At 35.1% G+C, this 18,117-nt stretch overlaps 2 protein-coding genes across 2 annotated transcripts in view; one reads left to right on the plus strand and one right to left on the minus strand.

Annotated features, from left to right (window-relative positions):
- Positions 1–5,705, plus strand: part of LOC135086523 (BTB/POZ domain-containing protein Tiwaz) — a 40,219-nt gene extending 34,514 nt beyond the window's left edge. Inside the window, exons 3-5 of the mRNA XM_063981253.1 lie at positions 2,330–2,535; positions 4,209–4,363; positions 5,015–5,705. Of these exons, the coding sequence (XP_063837323.1) occupies positions 2,330–2,535; positions 4,209–4,357 (355 nt within the window). The 3' untranslated portion in view covers positions 4,358–4,363; positions 5,015–5,705. The remainder of the gene's footprint in view (positions 1–2,329; positions 2,536–4,208; positions 4,364–5,014) is intronic.
- A 9,397-nt stretch (positions 5,706–15,102) lies between these two features.
- Positions 15,103–18,117, minus strand: part of LOC135086586 (circadian locomoter output cycles protein kaput-like) — a 77,203-nt gene continuing 74,188 nt past the window's right edge. Inside the window, exon 10 of the mRNA XM_063981339.1 lies at positions 15,103–16,841. Coding sequence (XP_063837409.1) covers positions 16,776–16,841 — 66 coding nt within the window. The 3' untranslated portion in view covers positions 15,103–16,775. The remainder of the gene's footprint in view (positions 16,842–18,117) is intronic.

Raw genomic sequence — 18,117 nt, forward strand, 5'->3', positions numbered from 1 at the left:
AAACTATAGTCTTTTTAAGTCCGCAGTTCCATCCAAAAATGGCTTTTTTTCCAAAGCGGTAAAATCGACTTCTGCGCGTGTTATTTTTCTTTGGAGGCCCATGTTTTGGTGTGTTGTGGTGTGTACTTTTGACGTCGTACCTTTTACGCTGAAAATAAAAAACGACGAAAGAAATGTTACCTATTAGTGTAAGCTCTTCTTCCACAACCAACATAACACATTTAGAGGCCTTGTACGAGCTGAAATTGTTATTATGGTTAACGTGTTACTTTAAAACTACTGTTAAATAAAGCAATTTGATCACAATTTATTACTCTACCAATAAGCGAAGAGAAAGGGTAGCTGAAGACATCATAAATGGTGGGTGTCTATATAAAGACCGGCACATTTCAACAACGGGTTCTGTATTTGCCTTATAATTTGAGGCAGCCCGTAACACAGGCAGCCCATAGTTAGTGGTCCCGACAGGCCCAGCTAGATAATTATCTTCGCGACATGCGACAGTTATTTTTAAAACGAAGATAATGGAGATAATTGCGGGTAGATGCGAAGTTAGTTTTAAATAAGCCCGCGAGGTTTCAGCTGCGGTATAAATTATCAGCTTTGCTTTGTGTCGAAAAATGTAAAGATGGTTTCACACCACTAACGCGTCAGGTACAGGTTACCGTAAAGAGGGAAAGAAATTCTGCTCACCGTATTTGTTTTATAACTTCTCCAGGCTATTTCAAAATTAATATGTATTTACATCGATTAGATCAAGCTATCTAGATTTCTGTGAAATAGTAAGTAAGTAACACGCGTAACATGCCCGTAGGTATCACATATTCTTAATGAAATTCAGCACATCATTGCACCGCCCTACTGACAATTAAGACACATCGTGATGCCGGATGCATTAGAATGATGCGACATAATATTAGGGATTCTATCAAAGCTAAAAAAGTCTTATCATATCCCTTGGAAATGTATCCAGGATCTGTTTCCAAGGGCACTTTCTTCGCATTTTCACAACACGGCACGAGTGTGAATGGTGCTTAAAAGTGGTGCATAATAAATAAAAGGTTATATGCTGGTTATGTAACGGTGTGTCGGTGGGTAGGTGGGATTGTAAATAAGCTTGTTTTATCTGTGCTCGGCGTGTTATTTCTCGATGGGAGCGGGCCGCCGCCGCCGGCGTGGCCGCAGGCCGCGGGATCGCTCCCCCGCCCGCGCCCGCGCCCCGCTCTTGCCCTCAGCCAGCACTTTTAATCAACTCACTCGAGGGCACGAAAATAAATATCTTGCGAATTGTGCACCTCGACGAAGAACCAACGACGCAACAGTACTTTTCGCAGCCATGTTTTATAAGCACACGCATAAGTAGCTCAAGGAAAGAAATTGTGTTCACCAGTTTCGAGAATATCGATGTTTTTTTAGGGTTTTAGGAGAGCTCACTGTAATAATAATATAAAGTGGAGGAAACAGAATTATTTGAGCAAAGCTGCTTTGCTTTAGACTTATACAAGAACCTGCAAGTTAGTTCATCTGACTTGACATGATTACGAGCGGAGCGGGGATAGCGAACGAGCGAACTTGGTTTCCAATATGATATAAGTAGGTTGTTTGATTCAAAGTATACAGCAACACTAAATCTGCCCTGCCAATCTTGGCATTTGAGTGGTAGTGAGCTTGATGCGACTGTCCTATACCTGCCTACATTTTGTATTTTAGTGAGTAATGTAGGTCATTACGAAGTCAGATGTCTTGGAATTCAGTAAATTATTCACGATCTCTCAGGAGTTGTTTTAAAACTGAAGTTACATACCAATTACCTAAATTCATTTTTAAAGGTTTGTTCAGCTGACAGCTGAAAAATGACTGAAATGTTTTAAGACTGATTTGAAAATGTACATAGGTGTAAATTTTTGAAGCGATAGTGCATTTCTTAATGATAACGGTGTGTTCCTAAAAGAAGTTTGCTCTACCAAATATAGGCGAACCAAACAAGGAAGGAAATAAGTATGTTTAATGAAGCCAAAACAAACTTCCAGAATAGTATTTTGCTATACTTCCAAAACACTTAAGAATATTAAGTAGTTATTAATATTTGCTTTCTTTTGTTTATTTTAATTGGCATAGATAATTTTTATCATTGGTTTTGGAACCTTATCTTACCATAGTTCAAAACACGATGGCTTCAATTCTGCCACCATCAGGTAAAGGGTAAAGGCATAATATAAAATGAATAATCACAATAATAAACTGGTGTAGGTAATGGTAGATGGACAGGCAAAGCTACTTTCTTATGTAATAACATTAGTTTTTAATCATCTATTAATGTAATTTTCAGTTACCCCGACTCCCGCCTCGGCAAGATGTTCAACGGCACCATTCCGATAGTCCTGGACACGCTGAAGCAGCACTACTTCATCGACCGCGATGGGGACATGTTCCGACACATCCTGAACTTCCTCCGCAACAAGAAGCTGCTCCTCCCGGCTGACTTCCCACACCTGGACTTGCTTCTCCATGAAGCGCACTTCTTTGAGCTAGACCGTGAGTATATACAGGATGACCCATTGGTGGGTGATCAAAAAAGGATCAACAGCACTATCCCTTTAGTCCTGGACACGCTGAAGCAGCACTACTTCATCGACCGCGACGGGGACAAATACATCATCACCTTCTTAAGCAGCACTCATAGCAGTCTACTGCTGGGCATAGACTTCCTTGTCCCAGCCATTTTGTCCTGTCTTTTGTCATTAAGAGCCTACGCACGACGTTACTTAATGTTTTTACTTTGATTTTCAATCAACTCTTAAATGTAGACTAGCGGCCGCCCGCGACTTCGTACGCGTGGATTTTATCCCCTTAGGGGTGGAGTTTCGTAAAATCCCGTCTTAGTCAGCATCTACGTTCTAAAAGGAACTCCCATTCAAAATTTGAGACTTCTAGCACTTGTAGTTTCTGAGATTTCGTGATGAGTGAGTCAGTCAGTTATCTTTCGCTTTTAATATTTAGATTCTTCTTCTTCTTCGGTCCCTCACTGATGAGGATCCCGACCACATATTATAGTGTTCCTCCACAGACTGCGGTCATAAGCTGCGTGGACCGCACGATGCAAACTTCCGCCCACCGTCTTCCTCACCGCGAGCATCTTGTCGGTGCTCTGCTCCGAGCACGTCTGCCTTCCATTTATCCCAAGATAATTTGTTTCTCCAGACAATGCCTTGGAGACCGCATAATTTGTCCAAAGAAACAGAGGATACGCTTTAAGCATAAAGTGAAGAACCGCGTATACAAAGAGATATAGGTACGAGAATGCATAAATAGACTTAATGCAAAGATTTGAAAAAGGAGGTAGGTAGTCATTTAAGACAAGTAAGTAGGTGATTTGCATTAATTTGTCGTAGTAGGTACGTGTCGTAGTACTTACTCGTGCCTTCATTAATTCAATATCTTCACCAATCTACGAGTTTATAGATATGACCGTGATCATTTAAAACGGCTGCACGTATGGACCTACTGTAAGTAGGTATGTACTTGTAAAGGATAGTAAGTATGGGTGTTATACTATTTGTATGTGTCATTGTATGAAGTCCCTAATCGGTTACATTGTTCTCGTAAAGACGTTGCAAGGTCATCCGAAGCATTGAAAGATGATTTTATAGTAATGCTAGTTAGTTACCTATACTTAATTATAAATTATACTAACTAATTAACATCGGAATACATTGTAGCAAAGCGTTTCCAGTACCAGTTCTAGTGGTAGCGTCTAAATTAAATATTCTCGATCCTACTGATTTCTACAAATCGTCATCGCCATCGCGCACGCGGTCTGCACGCGTTGGTTTGGCCGAACCATTACTGTATTTAGCGGTTAAACGAGTAGTTACATCTCTGTTGCATTTTTGTACGCTCTTTATTTCTTTCAGCACTCCAAATATTTTGATTTGAATTGAACTTTTAACAAAAGATCAACTTTGAATTGAAGAACAAATCAACTCATAAAACAACGATCTCAAATAATACTGTTTACAATGTTTTTGAAAGTCAAATCAAAAATAAATAATTAATTATTTATTTTTGATTTGACTTTGAAAAACAGAACCTACGCCTTGCAAACAAGAAGAAAAAGCGTTCTGATATCGCATAAAAAGGATGTCCGTCCATGGTATCCGATAAGTATTTTATGACAATATTTGTTGATAAATCTCTTCTCATTTCAGACATGGTGTTTGCTTTAACTAAGCTGAAGTCTGAACGCGAAGGTGTGAAGCAAGACCGGGACTGGCTGAATCAGGCCACAGAGAGGCTGAAGCAGGAGACTGAGCTGCTCATGCAGGAGAGAGACCGGTTGCAGCAGCGGTGGTCGTGAATAGAGGTACGGAGGTCTTAAAACATTTTTTTCATTGATCATCATCATCATCATTTCAGGATTAAGACGGCCACTACTGAAAGTTATCCGTCCCCCAGTGATTTCCATAATGACCGATTGGCAGCGCTGTTACCATTCAATGTCCTCCTATCAAAGAAAAGTATTACTTATTAGTTAATTAGCTATAGGTGTTGGCCAGGCTGCCAATTCGAGGGTCGAAACAAATACCTATTCCCGTTTACCGATTCCGGATCGGTAAACAATTTTGTGGAAAACCAACTCCTAACACAAGCCTAGTAAATATTTTAGCAATAGCGTTAAATTTTTAGTGGAGCAAATCCATGTACCACGGTCGATTTGCCACAGTCGGAGGAGCCGGACAAATAAGCAATTTCAAACTGATTATTTCCAAAGGTACACGACTCTATTGTTCTTCTTTTCCCACCAGTTCCATGAAATTTTAAAACACATTAAAATTTTCATCCCCAATTTGCACCCAAGTAGTACAAGTAACCTACAGTTAGCAAACGATAAAAGAGTGTATGAACAATTTAACTTTAAAATACTCTCATGGACCCGTTGGGAAAGAAAATGCTTAGGTATTTATTTTAAATAATTAATTCAGTGTTAATAACGCCCTTGTTTGATTTATTGCAGGAGGACCAATGCAGAAGGGAAGCTGCTTCAAAAAGGCGCAGAGTGTAATAGCTTATTCTAAGTATGTCCTCACATGAATCGAGATCAAGTTTAGGCCAGTTGTGTTTCAATTAAGAATTATAACTTTGTGTCCATGGATTTTGTACATTTTCGATCTATTTATGTAATGTCATTAGACTTCATGTAGGTACGAGTTTATGTTAAATATTTGGTGCACAGCCTGTGAGGACGGCGTGACTTGTTTCAAAATTATAAGTAAGTAGACGTAAGTAACAATTTGTGAAATGATAGTAACTTTGCGTCGTAAGCTCTGTGCTATCGAGCTTCGGCCTTTTTCCCAAGATGCTGTACTGTTATAAAAGTTCGCATTTTAGAACTGTACGTTATTTGCAGAATGTTATTAGAAAACATTTCCTGAAAAAATAGTGTGGTGAAATGCCGTCTGAACAGGGCCTTAGGATGTCAACCTGAAAATCAATTTTATTGATATTGTTCTTGATAGCAGTTGGCAACCAGCCTTTGTAACACTACACTGTTTTTAATGGTGATAATTTTTTTTTGGTAATGGGCAGTGCACTTCTGCGGGTTGTCAGTTTATACAAAAGCGTACGCAGTACTTATTATTATTCTGTGGTTTAACGAACAATGAAATTCAGTCGATAGCTGTTGTTATATTTACAAATAAGTGCCCAACAACAAACCAATTATTGTTGAATTCAATAATATTTTCAAAAAAGACGAAGTACTGAAATCAGTTAGATCATTCAATGGGAGACACCCCAGTAATAAATTAAGCACATCCCATCTATCGCTGCAAGGACCGTCGAAGCCTGTATTTATCACGGAGAGTCTGACATTCAAAACCAAAAAATTGTATGCTGTTGCACGAGACTTTGCCAAGTCCCATAAGTACAAATATTGCTGGACATCGCGTGGCACAGTCTACCTACGCTTAAACGACGGAACTCAAGCACACCGCATCAACTCAGAATCAGACCTCGACAAAATAAAACCATGACTATGTAAACAGTGTACTATCATAGTTTGTACTTTCTTGTTTTATTATTTGCTTTTTTCATTGTTCATTCATTTAACTCGCATTATATCCATTGTTTTAAAAGGAGTAGGATGTTATTTTGTTTTCAAAAATAGATGTTTAATCACTATACATTTCAAATATTCATACATAATAATAAATGCACTCACACAATCACTTATCACACACAAAAACAAATACACATATCAAATCAACATAGTTACATTAAATTACATACATATTGAACTAGTAAAATTTATTAATAGTTCTGGAAATTTACTAAACCATTTGTATCTGCTAACTACAGGTCAAAATGGAAACTTCATGTCGCACAACTCAGGTTTCTTATACTATATTGTTGCCAACTTTAACACATTACAGCACAGTCTTATTTCTCTAACCAAACATGGAAACACAACGCAAAAGCATTGATGTTGAGATAGAACAATTAGGTCAAATACCATGTACATACGCAGATTCTCCTGTGTCGGCTAGAACAATTTTAAGCACGGATTGTGTGGATTCTATGTTTATCTTGTCAGTCAACATTAGAAGTATATTCTGCAATCTCGACAGGTTTTTGATATTCATGAAAGAGTTGGATCTCCCCATTGACGTTGTTGTGTTATCGGAGTGTTGGATAAATTCTAACGTCCCAGTGCCTGTTGTAGACGGATACAACTCCTTTGTTAGTCAACGTACATTCAATCAGAATGATGGTGTCGTAGTATACATCAAAAATAATATTGAAGTCACCTGCTCAGAGATTGCGATTTGCGATGGGAATTGTTTGTTGCTCAATTTTCATAACGAAACATCAGTTATATGTACCTATCGGCCACCATCCTTCAAAAACCCTTCACGTTACATTAACTCATTGAACCATCTATTGGAAACCATCACTACTAGGAACATAATTCTCACAGGTGATGTGAACATCAACATCTTGTCAGAACACCTAAACAGCGCAGCAAGTGATTACTTAAATACCATGGCTTATCATGGTCTTAAACAAGGTATAAATAGGCCAACAAGACTAAATGCATGCTTAGACCACTTTATGGTAAAAACATCATTGTTCTGCCAGACATTGGTTTTTGACGAGTTCACGGACCACTCGCCAATTTTACTAAATATTTACAAATCCATTATTAGGAAAATTTCGAAACCACTAACTGTAAATAAAATTGACTATGAAAATGTTAAGAAAGATTTTTTGGACTTAAACTGGGACTATTTTTATTGTTTGACGGATGTAAATCTAGCTACTGAGTATCTAATCAATAATATCAAGAATATAATAAATAAAAACACAAAAACCACAAAGATACCAAACAAAATGAAACCATTGAAACCTTGGATAACATTTGGAATAGTAAAATCAATTCGGAATCGGGACAAATTACTTAAAAAATTAAAAAAAACGCCTAATGATCTAAATTTAGAAATAGAATATAAAAATTATAGAAATACATGTAATAAATTGATAAAATATGCCAAAAGAAATTATTATAAGAACAAATTAGAAAAATCGGTTGGGAGCAATAAAGAAACCTGGAAAATCATCAAAGAACTATGCAACATGACAAAAATTAAAGAATCGGAGTCAAATCTACTCACCTTGGATGATAATCCAGAAACGTCACTAGATAAAGTTAATCAATATTTTACGAATGTGGGCAGTGATCTCGCCAATCAAACACTGCACAAACTAGGGCTGACGGAATCAGACTTAATAAACAAAATAAAGACTACAACTGCACCTGTGCACTCAATGTCGTTCCTACCAACGGACCCCCTTGAGGTCGCCAATATAATAGCAAAACTCGATTCCAATAGTGCTGGCGGAGGTGACAAGATTACTGTTCGTGTTTTGAAGATGATTAAGGAACTAATAGTGGCACCAATTGCTTTCATTTGTAACTTGAGTTTCACGACAGGTGTTTTTCCTACCTCTTTTAAAACTGCCATTGTTTGTCCCATACATAAGGCTGGAGACCGGAAGAACCCATCAAACTATAGGCCAATATCACTTCTATCGACCATGTCAAAGATATTGGAGAAACTCGTCAACCGCAGACTGGTCAGCTACCTGAATAAGGCAGATCTGCTTTCAGAAAACCAGTACGGATTTCGTGCTGGCAGATCAACGGAGGATGCTGTGCTCAAACTGACCTCTCTGATTACCAAGTACCTAGACGAGGGTGATTGCTGCGTTGGAGTATTTTTGGATCTCCAGAAAGCCTTCGACACAGTTTCTATCTCGATATTACTCGCACGGCTAGAGAGTTCAGGTATTAGGGGCATAGTACACTCTTGGTTCTCGGACTATCTGACAGGTCGACGTCAAATCGTGAGAGTGGATGAGTATCACAGCAAGTCTGCTCCATGCAACTACGGTGTCCCGCAAGGCAGTACACTCGGTCCAACACTATTTTTAATTTACATAAATAGTTTATGTGATCTGAGTGTTCCTGGGGCTGACACCATCATGTTTGCAGACGACACTGTGGTTTTATTCCATAGTAAAAAATGGGAAGAGGCGAAGCATATAGCAGAAACAGGACTAAGTCATATAACAGCCTGGTTAGAGCACAATCTTCTAACAATTAACTCCCAAAAAACCAAATTCCTCTGTTTTAGCAAGACAAAAGCCAAAAGTCCAGACAACAATATATGCCTAACGTTACACACATTCCCCTGCAACCAGAACATACAATCACCCTGTCATTGTCCTACTCTCTCCCGCATTCAGACAATCAAATATCTCGGTGTCACTGTCGATGACAACCTCCAATGGAAGCAACATCTAAATATAGTCTCCGCTAAGGCGCGCAAACTCATATTTGCATTCAGACAGTTACGTATTGCAGCAGATCACGATCTTCTTGTCTCAACTTACAAAGCTCTTTGTCAATGCATCCTTACTTACTGTCTATGTGTTTGGGGTAACGCGGCGAAGACTCATATGATTCTGCTGGAAAGAGCTCAAAGAGCCGTTCTCAAAGTTGCACTAGGTCTTCCTTATCGGTTCCCAACAGAGCATCTGTATCAGCAAGCTATGGTTCTCCCAGTCCGTAAATTATACATACTATTAACCTTATGTAGATTCCACAACAAAATAGTCCCACATACTACATTAGACAAAAGGAGAGTCCCTAGGTTCACTATTCCCATAACACACTCAACACTCATGAAACGGCATTTTTCACACATGGCCCCTAGACTGTACAACAAAATACTTGCAACAAGTAAAGACATCACACAACTTGTTTCGGTAACGTTTAAAAAACTTATTATAAAATGGATGGAACAATATACGTACGACACTTTAGAAAAGTTAATCCAGACAATTACTAGTTTCTCTTAGCACACTTATTCAGTTACACACAAAATCACACTCACACTATCACACACACATTTTTGTTTTGTTTTTCTATTTAAATTATTTTTTAAATTAAAAGATAAAATTTAATCTAAACACTAAATTTTAGTCTTATGTTTTTTTGAGGAGGAGCCTGACTCTCGTTACACAGGTTAACCTTATACGAGAGCGGCACATATCTTGTAATTGTAAAGTGTTTATTTAATAAAAGTATTTTCATTTTCATTTTCATTTTTAATTGGTCAGAAACGACAAAAATATAAATTATTTCAACTTTAGGTTTTTGAATGAAACTACATTCGGCTATGAAGTAAATGAACTAAAACTTTTATACATATACTTGAGTACATATTTACACTAGTTAATTAAGAATTTGCATCTGTGAAAACCATATCAAAAATCTGATCTCAATTCTAGAAATGTGTTTATGAACGTTGAGATTTTATGGTTATGATTTTGTAAAAAATTCATGAAGAACACTTTATACAACCATTGATAGAACATCAACTTACTTAAGTGCCCTTTTATAATGTTCAATAATATACATATAATAATGTTCATGCCTACTGTTATTTGTTTTCCATGATGATAAAAATCTGCCTACATACCTTTATGTTATGCTCTGGACACTCATGGAGAAAGTGCCTTGTGTCCGTTAACGTAGTAAAAACCCTGTACTTATTGCAAACAGCTTCCAATTCATATGATGCGTCAAAGTTTGGTCAGTAATGAAAATAGTGTTAAGTAGAATCTTGAATGCTTTTCTATGACATAATTAACTCATAGTCACATAAGCTTAACATTATATGAAAATATTGGATTGAGCACTGTACCTTAAGAATTGATACCTAGATGTTTCAAATATTGTACTTTATTTATCAGACATTTCCCTTCTAGGCGCCACAGCTAATCGAAAATTAGTTTTTATAAAAATATGAAAATGCTTTTAAGATTCCCAAAGCTGTTTTGTAATCCGTCATTAAATAGGTAGTATAAGTAGTAGCATTTTTATGATATTGTGTCAATAATAGTAAATAATAAGTAACAATCATGTAGATTTAAAATTAAGGGAAAGAAACACCAGACCGTTCGTTATCACCCCAGACTCTATACAGGGTAGAAACGTAAAGTGATCTCACTCGATTATTTCTAATCTATACAAGATATTGAAAAACTGGTTACTGATCCTGAAAGTGCTTCATGAGCTCTTTCAAATGGTTTAAATAATAGGTTACAGAATAAACTGGATCTATCTGAAAATTCAATGTTTCCCGCTTCCATACTAAATGTATGCCGACGGGGTCATAAGTAATTTTTGAAACAGAGATGCACACTCTCCAATATTTTATTTAATTATTACATAATATAAACAACGCTATGCCTGCCTCTGTGTGACGTAAGTAGCTCATAACCAGTGTGAGTGCGGGAGAAAACGTTATATGCACTGTTTATTATTACACCTCCTGCCACGAGTATTTGCGCCCAGTTAGGTATAGGTTGATATGCTACAGATAAAATAGTTGTCAAGTTGCGATACTTTAGTATTACTAAGTTCACTGTTGCAAACCGTTTGCTTTGGCTTATTCTTATTCATCCAAAAGTTATTGTACAATATTTCGTTTAGTTTATACCTACCATATTATTATCCATTTGATAGCTACGTGTGAACTATTGTAAGCTTTAATTTATTTACCCTTATTGATGTTATTAGTTAGTACAATGATCTTTTGATGTCCAATGAGAATTACAAAATCCGACCAAGTGCGAGTCGGACTCGCCCATCGAGGGATCCGTACAAACCTGTAGGTATAAAACTTTGATTTTATTACAGCCTTGAAGGTGTTATAGACCTGAGTATTTGATATGAATTTCAATATAAATACCTCTACGCGTTCATGAGGAAAGGGGTAGTAAGCTTAAAATTATTAAAAATATTTTTATTATATGTATGATGTAACTAAAAATTTACGGTTTTCGCAAATTGTCCTTAATTTGTGCTATAAGACGTTGCTTCGTACCAAATTTAAAGATTCTGAGTTCACGGGAAGTACTTTGTAGGTTTTAATTCCCTTACGAATGTCGAAAATATGCGAAAATTTGCGGAATAAACGACTGTAACTTTAGATTGCGTTGGCTTAGAAGTTTGATTTTTCCACAGCTCTAAGAGACAGTAGACTTGAGTATTTAGTATAAATTTTAGCTTTATGACTGTACGTGTTCCTGTGAAAAAGGGTCTTGACAGACGGACGGACAACAAAGTGATCCTTTAAGGGTTCCGTTTTTTCCTTTTGAGGTACGGAACCCTAAAATTGAATATCCCAAAATTATCTATCTCCATCGTCAGTACACTAGAGGTAGATGAGCTTAAGATGCATCGAACAAGTCTAGTACCTAAGTAAAATTTTAATAATAAAAACTAGGTAAGTCATATTTCAAAAGTCATCATCTTCTCTATGGACATTATTAATAACTAAAATTGGTCACATCTCAATACTTATGAAACTTTTCTATCGACATAGTTAAGTATTAGGCTTGTTAGAGATGCATCTTAGGCCCAGCTACCTCCAGTGTCGGTGAGACGTGCTAATTTTGGGACACCCTGTAGGTACGACTGCAAAAAGACAGTAGGAGGAGCCGATTTTGATTACTGAATTATTCGAAATAGTAGGAACATTTCTGTTACCTTGGACAAGATAGGTGAATGAATCCTTTTGTTTTAAATATACAAATGAGATGTTTTATGAACATTGTACCTATTTAAAATGATTAACTTACTTTTTCTAAATTACAATAATTCTACTAGATATTCGTATTTTAGGTATGCTTTTAAAATGATCACATTGTTTTGTTTTATGTAAATTTTAAATAGAATTTCTGTTAGTGTTGGTTATTTAGGTATAATTTAGATAAGCTAAGAAAATCATAATAAGTATTACATGAATGTATGGCATTTACCAAAATGTCAATTTTTAATATCTTCGAAATAAATTGGTTATTTAACGCAAACTGCATTCATACAAGACAAGAAAATTTATGAGTTTATTAAATGTTATAAAGCAACAGTTTATAATTTGGTAATTAAAATAGGTAGTCCTTGTTTCAAAATCGTAGATTTTTCTGAGTAAGATGATTACAAGCAGTTATATGTATGTATGTATATGTTACACCATAATAAAATAATCTTATTTGTACTAGTACCATAAATACTTAGTTGTATTAAAATATCAATCAGCGCAATTGTATTCTTTAATTTTCCCGATTTATTTTCAGTTCTTTTTATTGCGTAATTAGGTATTCATATCTCAAGCCCAAACACAATGACTATAGTTTGTGATGAATTCATTTAAGTAGGTATTAGGTAGGTACCTATTGGTTTTAATTTAGCCTACAATACCTAATTGGATATAATTTTCAAAGGATAGTGCCAATCCATGTATGGAAGTTGGACCAAGTGCTGCCCAGAATGAAACCATAGTGCATTTTGTTTCTCAGACCAATACTAATGTGTAGAACGAAGCGCACTGAAATCTATAACTGGAGTTAAGAGAAAAAAAGAGTTTTGGTTTGAATTATTTACATACAAAATATCATCGATGTATACGTACTACGCATAAGATTTCGCGATTTTGGAATTCAATAACACTCGATATGTTGAACTTAATCATACTGCATCCGTACACCTTACTTTAGTGCGACTTAGACATTCTTTATAAGCGATCTAGCACTGTTGCCTTATGCGTAGTACTCTGTAATCTTATGCGTAGTACGTACACATCGATGATATTTTGTATGTAAATAATTCAAAACTAAACTCTATTTTTCTCTTAACTCCAGGGATAGATTTCAGTGCACTTCGGTTTACACATTAGTATTGGCCTGTGGAACAAAATGCACTATGGGTTGATTCTGGCACCATCCTTTTAAGAAAATCAATAAAAATAGTGTTGTATCTCTAAAAAGTAAATGCATGCATTTTTTTTTAATTTTGCCTGAAGTAAGGCAATGGCGTGAGACATATTGTAATCTGGGGTGAAAAGCAACATTTTTATGAAAAAAAAAAACATCTAAATTTCTTTTTTTTTTTAATCACGCCTAATCATAAAACGTGCCTTTACACTTTTAAAAGCTAGCTTCATTTTTTTAAGTTTTCCATGCTTTCATTTGAAAGTTGCTATTTTCGCTGATGTTTATGGTGTCAAAGTGAGTCCAAAGTGAGAATAAAAACGGTAAAGACGATCGTATCGTAGTCTATAATATTATCTTTAAAATTCAATACAAATTGATAAGAATATGAACAAGTCAATTACAAAGTTAAATAATGTTGTTATTCATTACAAACCTACGCGACAAGCGGCATATGAATTTATTGATTATTTAAAAAGGATTTATAGACCCAATACACTGAACTGCCCCACTCGGGACATTGACAGGGGGGCGCCACCGCCAATACCGGATCGCTGGTTTAGATTTTTGCCATGTTGGAAACTTTATAGTTGAACGATGGTGGCGCCCCCTTGTCAATGAGTTTGGTGGGACAGTTCAGTGTAGGTCATTATACTCATAACATATTGCAACGTCATTGCTAACCCATTGCACTACTCGCCTGTCAAAATACGATACCTAGTAGGTAACCTACTCGACTACATTTTTAGTGTTCGGACACGTAGCTTCTAATTATATTACTCGTCACTCGACTAAATTTCTCAACTAGCGCGAACCAGGCTTTACCTAGATATACTAAAAACATAATGATTTTGCCTTTTCTTAGTTGGACCGTTCTTAATCAATACTCGTAAAAGAGAAAACATGCACTATTTTATTCTCTATTTCATTAATATATGTGATAAATTATTAATTTATATAAAATACCTACTATAAATTAATAAAAACTTGTTCACGTTCGTGCACAGGTGACAATTTACTAAAATTCAGGGTCCTTCAGCGTCTGCGTTCCTTTTATTCGCTGGCAACCCTGATTACATGAGGTGGCACATTACCTTCCTCAAACTAAAAGGCTTTGATATTTTTTCACTTTTGAATGGTTTGAATGTTTCTTACTTTATAATCTACCGATCTCCTACTTCGGTTATTCTATTTTGTACCGTTATTATAAGATAAAGTTTTAAGAAAATTGTAATAAAATTCCACATTTTGCGCCTCTAGCTCAAAATTACATTTAACCACCTTTTAGATGAAAGACCTGCCGTCTTCAGTGAGAATTATTTTAGCTCTGACAGCCTGTCTAATAATAAATAGTAGTCCCAATGACTATTGGGTTTATTGTCTCGCAGGGGTGAAAAGTAGAGCCAAGCTAAGGATTCTAATTTGCTTTGCTACGCTCAGCAGTTAACCCATAGAGAATTGACACACACAAAGTAATCAAAATATTATGTGCTCATTATACACTGCGGTATCAGTACTCAACGTTCGAATAATCTTTAGAACTACGCAAGCAATGTAAACTGTTTACATTAAGACGTGTCTGCAGCAATGTGTTCTGTTTTTTGGGCATATTGCTGCGACACCGGCCCTTGTCACATCTCCCTTTAGTTTCTGTGATCTTTGAGTTAACCCTAGATTCCTTCATCACACTCAGTTCCATACTTTAATCGTTTATTTTGATGTTATAAAATAAAACGCTTTATAATTTTATGATTTTTTTCTTTCACAACAATGAAACATTTTATAACTTACAGAACCTACTGAAATACTACGTCCAATCTACTACTATCATAACTACGCACTAATTTAACATTTAGATGATAAAATTGAAACATATAGCTAAAACTACAACAATGACCATATACTTATTCTATAAACGCAAGACCTAGGAGAGTTGGTCTATAATAAATTGAGAGTAGAGTTGAATCAAAACCTTATAGCATTTTACAGGTATTAACTTTTGGGTCAAATCAATAACATACTGTGACGTAATATTAAGTTAATTCTAATTATAAATCAAATTGACATTTTATAAAATATACTCATAAATAGACGGACACGACATGAGAAGACGAGGCAATTTTTTTACAAAAGAAATAAACACGGAGTCGCAAATACAAAAAAAAACACGAGTTGTTACATATTAACTAAATTATGAACTATAAATGCATTTTTGACTAGAATAAGATAGATTTGAAGTAAGAGTTATGTTTGCAATGTGCAGGGTACATTAATGAAATTAAATTCAGGAATCATCCTTTTGCGTCTACTCCAGTCTAAGCATAGGATTACTTATACATAATCATTAAATTAAAATACTGGCACTAAAGTTTAAAAAGGTAACTAATGATAATATTGAGTATTTGAGTTACGAATATACAATACTTATTTTTATATTTTAATGGGTTATCCAACAAAAACGTAAATCTCTACAGTATCCAAAATAACAATCTTAATTCAGGAATATAATATTAAACTTATTATAGGGTATAACAACACAGCTCTCATTTCGTCTCAGTCAATAATCTAAACAACAATTTTAAAAAAATTAAGAAATACAGTTAGACACTGAGTGCCTCGAAGTTATAATACTCACAGCTAACATTTAAAGCTTACAAGTCAACACACATTAGCTACAGATTAGATTTAACATTTACAGATTAGAAAACCATTTAACTACTGGTTTTTCACCCTTTACGTCTCAAACGAGACACCATACAATTTTAAGAAGAACTCTATTATTACAGGTAAAAACTATAAAAATAACAGGTACAATACTTAATTTGGCAAATTTGATTTGATTTTATAGATTTTTTCATTTAGCCTGATGGACAAATATAGGACAGTCTTAATTAACATTAATAATCATTAATTTTGTTCTAATAAATTCGTGAGAAGATTAACTGTTGGTTTTTACCAACTGCAACGATTAGGACGTGTGGATGTTCGCGAGTTTCTAGAACCAAACGAACGTGACCCACAATAATTTGAGAAGAATGGAACACTATACCTAAAAATAAATAAAACTTAGGCCATTTGCTCAACAATTCATTAAATGGCACTAAGGCTAAATAAGTACATTTAAAATATTATTTATTATTGTCATACTTATATTTAAATGCGACAAAAACAAAATTATATTTTAGATTACATTTAGCATAAATTTCCATTTAAGAACGTTTGTGCAAATGGCCCGTACTCATTTTCAGTCTTACATTTTATTTTATTTTTAGGTCCCTTTTAAAAAAATCAATTTAGGAATAAATATATAGTGTATAAAATGAAGTAAGGTAACAATTTGAAGTACTTAGTACCTACATATAGTTCACAACACGACACGTCATTGGTAGAATTCAACTAGGGAGAGTGACTAATATTATTTATATTAGTCATTCTACCTAGTTCATATTTATATTAATATTTGGCTCCATAAATTGCAGAAAATCTTCGAAGATAGGAATTGCCTGGAAAGAAAAGAAAAGAAAATTTAATTTTATTGACTTGTTGAATAATTAAAAAAACAAATGTTTACTATAACCAACTATGAAAAATATTTTTTTTTAATCGACAATTTCCAAAGGTTCATAGACCTTAGGTAAGTACGAAGCATTTCGCTGTGCTTTAAACACCTAATTATTATTACAGATAATAATCTTTCGCACGAGCTCATTCATTAAATATTATTTTTAAATAAAACTTTGTTTAAAAAATCTTTTCATTTTACTAAAAAAACTAAACATTTACTTGCTATATTATATCCTGGATATTACATAATAATATAATAAGTAACCACTCGCATTGTTCATGAATCTATTAGTAGATAGATAAGTAAATCTAAAACGTACCTCTATGTCCATCCCATCATCGATTTCCAGTACTTCCTCTGAAAAAATAAATTATTTTGAAGTTAACTGCCCTTTTTAAATTGCAATAATTTAAAAGCAAATATTAAATTTATACATATATAAAAAAGAGATTGACTAATAATATAGCTGGACAAGATTTGTTTGAGCTAAAAGTTAATGTATTGTAAATACAGATGCCAGCAGGTAAACCAAAATCTTTCTTTCTTGGTTTACTTGTTTACCAAATTCATCAGAATGTCCCCAAAACTTTGTGCTTGATTGTGACATAACTACATAAATATTGTGATAGAAGGTTGCGAATACTAGAAGTAAATAATACAGGCGGAGCTTTGTATACAGTGTTGTGAGTGTCTGTTGCAAAACAACTAGGTACATACGTTCCATTTCCTCCATTTCATCATTATCAGGTTCAGGTTCCGCTTCTCCGTTATTCGCGGCAGCTTCTTGCGCCAGTCTATGCTCAACTTCAGCGTTAATAATGACTGCATTATAGTCGACGGTCACTGTAACGTCGGGCGGTGAGGAAGTTTCTTCAGCGACTTCCAAGCGCGGCATCTTATGCTAGGTGTCGCTACTGTCGTTGCTTGCTTGGCTCGTCGAAGGTCCGGCCTCCTGGGCTGCTGCTGCTGCTGCTTCTGGCTCCTGGCGTTTTCTCTTCCTCGTAGATTTATAGGCTTCAATTGGTTCTAGCTCGTCACTAAATAGGAATACGTCCAATTTTTTATTATTATTCTGAAAAATCATAATTTCACACTATATCATATTTATCTAAGACAATTATGTAACTTTTATGAGAAAGATACTGTATGTATATTAAGATTAATAGAAAACCCATTTGAACTGTTTCCTATACTATAAGTAGTCGTACATATAA

This window comes from Ostrinia nubilalis, chromosome Z, assembly GCF_963855985.1.
Source record: "Ostrinia nubilalis chromosome Z, ilOstNubi1.1, whole genome shotgun sequence".
NCBI lineage: Eukaryota > Metazoa > Arthropoda > Insecta > Lepidoptera > Crambidae > Ostrinia > Ostrinia nubilalis.